Source organism: Lepisosteus oculatus, chromosome 8 (genome assembly GCF_040954835.1).
Source record: "Lepisosteus oculatus isolate fLepOcu1 chromosome 8, fLepOcu1.hap2, whole genome shotgun sequence".
In the NCBI taxonomy this organism is placed as follows: domain Eukaryota; kingdom Metazoa; phylum Chordata; class Actinopteri; order Semionotiformes; family Lepisosteidae; genus Lepisosteus; species Lepisosteus oculatus.
Window position 1 is genome coordinate 45,627,632 of NC_090703.1, and position 9,364 is coordinate 45,636,995.

Here is a 9,364-nt window from a genome sequence, read left to right on the forward strand (position 1 = left end):
ACCTGTAAAGCTCTTTTAGTGGAGTGTCCAGAAAAGCTCTATATAAGTGTAATTGTAATCCATACCTCAATCTGATTGAAAATGATGATTATGATTCTAACTCAAGATAGTGATTCAGTGAAGCAAACCAAAGGCTCTGAAGGACTTTGTAGTGTAGTGAGCAAATCCACATGGAAGAATGTCTGGACATTTCTCTTCTGAAGAGCAAGAACTTCACTGCACACTTCTAGTACTAACTACAATGGCTTTACTAAATGTGTCACCTGTGTTTTCTGGACTTTATTTATTACAGATATGACATGGCAATGATATAAGATTTATTGTATAATATAAAGGATCCAATCTGTATATATTTCTATTATAATAGATATATCCTAATACTTTTGGTTCTGTTTCAGGGTGTGAATAGATTTGGAGAGCACTGTAGGTCTGTGAGTTGCAGGAGACACCTGCCGATGCTCGTAAATATTTGCTGAAAAGCATTTTGAAATGGTGTCTCTGTCTCAGAGCTTCATCAATTACTCCTCAGGCACAGGCCATGGATTTTTCAGGGCCTCTGTGACTCTTCACAAACATTTTGATTTAATAGAAGTATCCGCAAGCTGGAAAGGTGAAGGACCTGGGGGAGTATTCTCCAAAATAAAGGAGAATTAGAAAATGAAATGCCTTTAAAAAAGAGTCCCAGTGGTTAAACTACAGCACGGCATGCACGGCACAACACTATCCTAGCAAACCAAGTTTGCCAGGCCCTAATAACTTTCTGATTCCAAAGCTGAATAATAAAGAATTTGTACCTCTGCATTTATCTACATTACTCTGAAGGGGCAATAAATTAGTTTGCCTGGATCATTTCTGATTTGTATTAATTGGGTAGTATGCGTACAATTCTCCAATTAAAAACAAATCAGCTGTAGTGAGCTCAATTGTCCAGCAGAGGAGGACAAATATTAACGCTATTTCAAGTAACACGGTTTAACTACCATTTAATCTTATTCTGTGCAGGCTAGCTAGGGGAAACGTTGCATTGGGACAAATAAACCATAACAGGGCACAAGTCAAATGACCAAGCTGCTTTACAGCTGAGAGTTAGTGTTCCCCATGGCGGTGTCAACAACTAGCTTGAGGCAGTATTAGGCAGACGCTGCTATTCCAGAAACAAGTCTAAGGCTGTTCCATAATCTGCAATACATCACTCCAACGGACCCTTCCTGGACACTTCCCTGCAGATACAAAAATGTCCAGCAGAGGGCAAGCGTCATTATAGGTGTACCGTACGCAGTATTTTATTTTAACGCGGGACAGCCATAACCTTTCCGCGACATCGGTCAACGTTTCTCCTATTATGTCGCTCACAGACCTGACAATTGAAATGAACAGAAACTATAAAATGAAAAAAAATAATCCTGAAGAATTTCGAAGCTATTTGCAGAGGCTATTGTGAAGAACGCGACCGGGGGAATCGTAATATAGAAATATAATTAAAAATACCATTTAATAATACATTACTATTTTAATGTCTTCATAATTATCTGAATTAGTCCAGCAACGATAGGTTTACATTTATACATTTATTTAATTAATATTGTGCACTTAATTTTCGGCTGTGCCTTATGTTGTGATACCACCTGTATCAATTTGCAGATTAACCATTTAACCAGTCTTAGCCTGTTTACAGCGATGTGCTTTAGTATGCTTGGAAAAAATATGGTTTCTAAATAAAATGCACGGTGGAATGCAGTTCTGCAGTATTTTTTAAATCATGATTATATTTTTGATTTTTTTAAAATCCCAGGTTCTCAAACTATTCAGCGTTTTTCTTCATATTTTATGCTGTTTATGGCTTCTTAAGGAATTTAAAAGTTCACTTGAAAGACACTTGGTTATTAAATGGCTTTTAGGTTATGTCTGCATACACCTTTAGGCATAAGATGGTGTAAATTTTATGCCTAGAATGTATGTAAGATCGGAAAGATTAGCAGGAAGAGCTGTGTGCCCAGTGCGCCATTTCATTATAAAACTCGAAGCTTTTCTGCGATCAATTTCAAAAAGTGAAAAAAGTACGTTTTACAGATAGTGCATTTTTCAGATTATCTGGAAATGTATCGCGAAGGGTAAATACCGGTAGGATATGTCATTTTATTACAATAACTTTTAAAACGAGCTTTTTGTAGCCTGTTTCTAGATTTGGGCCTTCGACGATAATGGATTCTACAGCACTGAGCTATAAAAGGTCTATTGTTTTTGTTAGACTACATATTTTGTATTGATCCTTCAGTATTTGCAAAAGCTTGGAACACGGACACCAGTTCTTCACACACATTTGCGTTACAGCACCCGTAAATAGTATGGTAAAGATAAACATTGTGTCTGAAAATTTATGGAACTTTGCTGACTCTGAAAACACAACTACACTCTTTAAAAAAAAAGAATTTAAAACTGGAAGTGTCCCACTTTTATTAAGATGCGCTACAAGCTGTCGGTGGTGGAAACGTGACCCCACCCCATTTCTTGGCTGCTGGTGTAATCAAATGCTAATCTCTCGGAAAACCCTCGAAACCAGGACCAATAGCAACCAATACACCCGTGTTTATTGGAAGGAGGGGTGGCCGGTATACTCAAAATTGACTGTCCATTAAAAAGTGTCATTGAGGCACAATCCGGAGACGGACAAGTGAGACGTTTCTAAAAAGTGGGAACCATGCAAGTATCTCAGGGTACGAGGGCTGTATACGACGGACCTCCCGGGAAAACAGATGCCGCTAAGGGGCCGCTTAATTTCCCCCTGTCGTCGTCTCACTTCATTGACAGTATCCTGAGCAAAGCGAGCAGCGCTGTTGGGAAAAACAAGGGGACTCATGGAGACATGGTTGAAGGTAAGTTAAAAAAAAAGTATTTTGCGTTTACGTGCGTTTTACTTTATGATCAAGACGCCTCATCTGCAACAAGTGAGGTAATAACTTTAATCCTTTGCCCCCCCGAAACACCCCTGACGGAGAGGAAAGGTGTTCATTCTTAATCGGAAAAAATATCGCTTTAAACCACTTCCACATCTTTTACTCACAGATGTATACACAATTAAGTTCGTTTTATTTTAATATTTTGTAATACCTGCAAAGACAGGTTTACCGCGGGCAAATCACGACATGGGCAATTTCCTGACTATAATACGTTATTTCTTTTAGATTAGACAGGTGTATTAAAATAATTCCTTGTATCTCACAGGGGGTAGAAAACACCTTGCGGGCGCGTTGTAACTTTTTTTTTCTTTTGGGTGTCTCCAAGCGGGTGATCTCAATGGGCCAGAATCCATTAAAACTATGGAATGCCCATCAGATGTGAAGATGACGTTCCTTCATCAGGACCACGGAAGGGAAGGTCGAAAACATTCTGGGCTGCACTCGGAAAGCATCATCCGAGAGATGGAGACCCTGTACTCAAATTACATCAAGTCCCATCAGATGTGCTATTCCTTGAATCCGAGGTCCCACGACGGAAAGTTTCATAGCCAGCCGCCCTCCCTGCAGACCGGGGAGCTCACATCGCCTAAAGATGTTGATTTAAAAGAAATGCCTGGAAACTTGACTCAAGAAAATCTGAGGGAGGAAACCGAAAAAGATACTTCAGAGCGTCACCGGGTGATGAAGTGCATCTCTCCGGGCCGCTACAGCAGTTCATCACTGAAAAGGAAGCAGCGTCGGTACAGAACCACATTCACAAACTTTCAATTAGAAGAACTTGAAAGAGCTTTCAGAAAATCGCACTACCCCGATGTTTTTTCTAGGTAATATTTTTAACTCCAATTTGTTTTTACCAATCAATAAAACAAGTGGTTCCAAAACCTAATACAGCACAGCTTCTGTTGAAATTATTTTTAGACGATAATCTAGATGTTGAATACCGAGTTTATTAAATCCTGTAAGACGTTCGTTTGGCGGTTTTATTTCAACGCGGACCTAATAATTGTAGAGATTTAGTGTTTTAAAAGTAATACTATACATGTTATATATGATGCGTCTCTTTGATGTACCGTATGTTAAGGTCATTCTGTTTAGTCCTGACATGAAAATGAAAAAAGCAGATATTAGTGGATGTAAAAAGAAGTTAATTACATTCTTCATCGAAGGGGGGTAATGCACCAGTAAGGAATACTTAAGGCCTACATGACATCTTGAAGCAACGTTATCAATACAGTACAATGTAATATATATTCGGATAATTTGAATGCTCAGTTAAAACTCTGAATACACATGAAGTGTAAATAAATCGCCTGTTCGGCTACAGTAAGAGGTTTTCAACAGGTGCTTTTTAAGACAATATTCCTTGTAGGTGTTACACAATAGCTGGGTTGTATGATTCATTGCATTAGGAATTTCAAAGTAAAATGAACAAATGACAGTAATCAAAACTCTTGATAATCCTGTGTTTGACTTTTACACGCCTCCTCGTTTCTGTTTCCCGTTTAATAGAGAGGAACTAGCAATGCGCCTTGATCTGACTGAGGCACGAGTTCAGGTAAATGAGTTTTTTGCATTCTCAGAATTGCCTTCCGGTAATTTTTCTAGAAAGCAGCAGCTTGTGGTTTTATTCTTTGGAAGTTATTCCAATTAATTTGATACTTCTGAAGCTCCTGTTACCGGCCGTCATGATCATTTGTACAATATGTGTGTGAGCGCACCTGCAGACAATGGACACTACAGATGTAGCGAATTTTTTGCAGGGTTTGTTTTCTGCCCTGGGTATGTGGTCCTTACAGTACTGTATGTTTTTTTTCCTATGTAAAAAATGTTATTGTATAAAATACAAAAGAATGAACAGTTTAAAGAGATTGGCCGCTGCGAAAACTATTTTATAGAAAATGGCATTAATAAAATGACACCATGATAAGAACGGTAATATCGCAAAACCAGGTCTAAAACCTATAGGTTAAAGTCTTTATTGCCATTGCCATTATTATATCCCTATCTTATTTTGAGAAGGTAAGCCTCAGAAACTGGTTAGCCAGTAAAAACAAGCATAAACCACACACGTGTACCTTTACCAATTAAAACCTTATGTAGTCTTTTTTTTAAGTTTATTATATACAGTATTTGCATTTCCACCAAATAAATATAATGATTTTAAAAATGAAAACAAGTCCATGAGTGCACGTAAGAGGGGAAATATATCGGTATCCCACTACTGGACATTCAGGAGACTTGTTTCACGTGACTTTCTGTACAGTTTGTGTGTTTTTGCTGTTGTTTGTATGTTTGCCCAGCTCTCACCTTATTTTTCTGTAACCCACTCATGCTCAGGTGTGGTTTCAAAACCGTCGGGCTAAGTGGCGCAAAAGGGAGAAAGTTGGCGTGCTGGGCAGTGTCCCTGGGTTGACTATGGCCAGTCCCCTGGGGATGTACCTGGACGTTCCCTTGACACAGACCTCAGCTCTGGATCCCTGCTGGGGCTCCACTGGAGTCCCACCTTTTGGAATTCCGCAGACAGCTCCTGTGTTCAGTCCCACTTCCCTGGGTAACCTGGGCATCAGTACCTTAACCTGGGCCTCGCTGTTCAGACATCCCCTCCTCAACCCGCATTTCAACAGGTAAGTTTAATGGCCTTCGTTCTTGAAAAGATGTTTTTATTTTTCCAAGCAAGGACAAAATCGGACAGCAACTTAAACTGGCAAAGCGTCCCGCGAAGCCCAGAGGTGCTAAGGTGTTTTTAAAAAATAAAGGAACGGGCGAAGGTTTATTTCCGGGTGAAAAAAGAGCCACAACGTTTCGCCTTCTTCTGAGGAAGGCTCCACAGCTGAAACGCTGTCTCTTTTCTTTTCCCTCCAGCATGGAATAAACCTTTACCCGTTCCTTTGCTGTCGCAGCTACCTACTCAAACTTCTAAAAAAAAAAGAGCAGGTCTATCAGGTTGGTTTGTTTTGTCATTTTCTTTTTCTCACTCCCTCACGATAGTTTCTTCAGTGTAATCTCGACATGAACCATATCTTTCGCTAGTGTCTCGCGCCTGCCTGCGCCAGGCCGGTTTACCGGTGCCACAAATGTGAAGGAAGAACTGCTACAGTAATGGGCTGTAGGTTTTTAAGATAAGAGATAAGATTACTTTACTGACCGTATACTATTTCTTGTACAGTATTAGGAATTTGTCTTTTCACATACCCTATCTTGCTCAGAGACAGAGAGAGAAGCTCGGGGTCAGAGCACAGGGTCAGCCATGTATACAGCACCCCTGGAGCAGTTAAGGGCCTTGCTCAGGGGCCCAATGGAGTAGGATTCCTCTGCCAGCCACAGGATACAAACCGGCAACCTTCCAGCCACAGGCGCAGATCCTTAGCCACAGAGCCACTGCACCACTCTTGTGACTTTGCTCTTCACTATTGTCTATGCTGAGATCAGATTTAAGTAAAATTCTCCATTGGTAAAGTAAAAACTGCATTGTAAATATATATTTAACAGCAGCATGGTTTTAATATGGGGCGGCACAGTGGTACAGTAGTTCGCATTGCTAACTCATTGAGCTGGGGCCCTGGATTGAATTCTGGACCTGGGGTGCTGTCTGTGTGGAGTTTGTATGCTCTCCCTGTGTCTGTGTGGGTTTCTCCTGGGCGCTGGTAGGTGAATTTATTCGGGGAAGATTGGCTGTGGTGTGAATGTGTCCTCGTTTGTGTCTGTCCGTGCCCTGGAACGTACTGCTGTCCTGTCCAGGGTGTACTCTGCCTTGCGCCTGCTGCTTGCCTGGCTCCCCCGCAACACTCAATTGGATGAAATGTTTACAAAATGGATGGATATTTCTAATATATACACTAAAATACATTCAGACTTATTTAAGGTACATTTTAAATTCTGTTTAGAATTTGTCATAGGAAAATGTAGGATAGGCCTAGTTCAAGTAGTTTTCCTGCATTTAAGTAAATACGTTTTATTCTTTAAATTACTTTAAATCTATCCGATACAGTCTTCGCGATCCATGAATAAAAATACAGAATGTTCTCAGCAGTCAAAACAATATTGGTAATTTTTAAGTTTGGGCACGTTTGCTGCATAACTGTGTATTAAAATTAAAGGTGATAGCTGCCTCAACAAGCTTGAGTGTGATTGTCTTCCTCACATTTTTAATTCTTATGAAAATGTGACCATAAGAACATAGAAAACATTGTCATGGAGATAAAAATAGGTAATGCAAAGAGAGAATGCAAGATCAGAAAAAAATTTAGAAGAACTGGTTATTTAATATCTACCTACCATTTGATGAACATTTAACAAGTAATGTAACTGGAATTTAATACAGTATGCAGTTTCAAGCTATAACAATTGCAGTTAAATATTTATAACTTATATTGCCTATTTTTAAGAATCACAATCAGAATCTTAAGACTTAAGAATTAGCCCGTTTTGGGGAAGGAAATACATTGAAATACTGGATATAATTCTTGCGAAAATGTGTCATTGTTTCCTTTATTTTTCTAACATTATGCATGATTGTTTAAATTGCTAGAATTAACTTGCTGTTGAAATATAACCTCTCAGATACTGAGTTTTGTATTCACTGTTAAATCTCATTTGTTTCACTTACCTAAAAAGAAGGCACAAATTGAAAGTCCAATCCTAATGAAGACTAATGAAGAAAAGCAGTTTATTTGTAACATGCTCATGTCCAGTAAGTACTGAAATCGTGTCTTTTCCTATTTTCTTAGGTTCTTCACTACCATGAGTCCTCTGGTTAATACGATGGGTTTAATAGCAAAGTCTCCAGCACAGCCGTTCGATCTCTCTGCCATTGCTTTGAATGACCCCGTCACAAGGGAGAGAAAAACCAGCAGCATTGCAACACTGAGGCTCAAAGCAAAGGAGCATTCTGCCCAGATACCCCAGCTTGATACCTAATCCTGTCATCCAAAGGGAAAATAAATAAATAAATAAAAGGAGTACCTACTGTCACTGTGAAATACTAACTTGAGGGGGGAAAAAGGTGCAAGTTGAAAGAAAGCAAGATGCCTAATTAAAATCTTAATCTGGAAGCAGAAAACAATTTCGGATAATATTATTAGCTGTGGACTGGGCACTGGAGCTTCCCAAGGCACTGTACTGCCGATACAGTCTGTAAAGGTTTTCTTTCTGGGCGAATTTGACAGTGCATCCTCCTAAGTTATAGCTGCTCAGGTTTAATTACTAAATCACAAAAAGAAGGAGAAAAGAATACACCCCCACAGATTATAGAGGTGCTGTCTAATATAACAAGTGATGAAAATAGTAGAATCAGCCTGGCACACTCTCTGAGTGCTGGGGGCAAGGCTTGAGGTTGATTACATATATATATAATTGTTTATAAATAAGTTTATAAATAGTTCCGTAGTAGAGAGAGTGCCAGGTTGAATCTACTATTACTAAATCCAAATCGAAACAATTTGGGCATTTTCAGCAGAATAGTGAGATCCACTAGTTTCAGATTTCCTAAAACAATGTAAAATCCCTCCCTTTCTCATAAAATTGAAAGTAAAAACCATTTGGGGATACTTACACATTGTCTTTCAGAAAACAGTTGCATTTAAATGAGAAAATATTTGTATAATGCAGATATTTTCCTTTATTTTTGTAAGCAATGCACGTGTTCTGCAGTTTCTCTAAGAATGGTATGAAAGGTAAACATTCCACAAAGTTGGTAACCTCTTCACATTTTTGTAAACCAAAGTAAAAACAGGTGCCTATCTGTACCATTTTTTAATATTTGTCTTTGTCTGATCATAATGTAGTGGAGAAAAACTGCACCTTTAAACAGTTTCAACATGTTTTGTTAGGATTCTGTATGGGGTGTAAAAAATCTATATTAAAAACCAGCCCATAGGGCTCTCTGTCATAAATTAATAGTTGTTTATTGTATTCCAGGCAAGTTATACATTTCTGATGCAATAAATGAAGGCTTGATTTTGGGAAAAAGTGAATAAAACATCTTATTTATGATTTAAAGCTATGATTTCAGTGTTTTATTTTATCTCAAATGTTGACACTCAGGCGTTTATGTTGAAACTGTGATTCTACAATACATTGCAATTCTATTTAGTCTGTAACTGCTTTTATTTAAGATTTAGGACTAAACAAATTAGTTAAGCATTTCATTATGTTGTCTTTTTTTATATATTAATTGAATTTGACACCAATGCACATCAACTACTGTGTATACCCTGTTTTATTAGAATGTTATTATCGTTGTAATTGTACTGTATTTTTAAGTACTAGAACTACACCCTTTTATGAGTTTTTCGTAAATATATATACAGTGCCATTTAATAAGCGGCACATAGTACAGATCTCCAGAAGCTGCCCTTAAAAACAATTCAATGTGTGTCTCAGATAATGGATATTGGGAACATCAAATG

General features: G+C 38.4%; 1 protein-coding gene across 1 annotated transcript; it reads left to right on the forward strand.

Moving 5' to 3' along the window:
* Positions 1 to 2,489: 2,489 nt before the first annotated feature.
* On the forward strand, positions 2,490 to 8,919 carry LOC102684999 (homeobox protein ARX-like). Its single transcript, XM_006632841.3, has 5 exons — positions 2,490 to 2,873; positions 3,283 to 3,781; positions 4,467 to 4,512; positions 5,295 to 5,581; positions 7,685 to 8,919. The coding sequence occupies exons 1-5, from the start codon at positions 2,699 to 2,701 to the stop codon at positions 7,872 to 7,874; spliced, it is 1,197 nt and encodes a 398-aa protein (XP_006632904.2). The 5' UTR covers positions 2,490 to 2,698; the 3' UTR covers positions 7,875 to 8,919.
* The last annotated feature ends 445 nt before the right edge of the window (positions 8,920 to 9,364 follow it).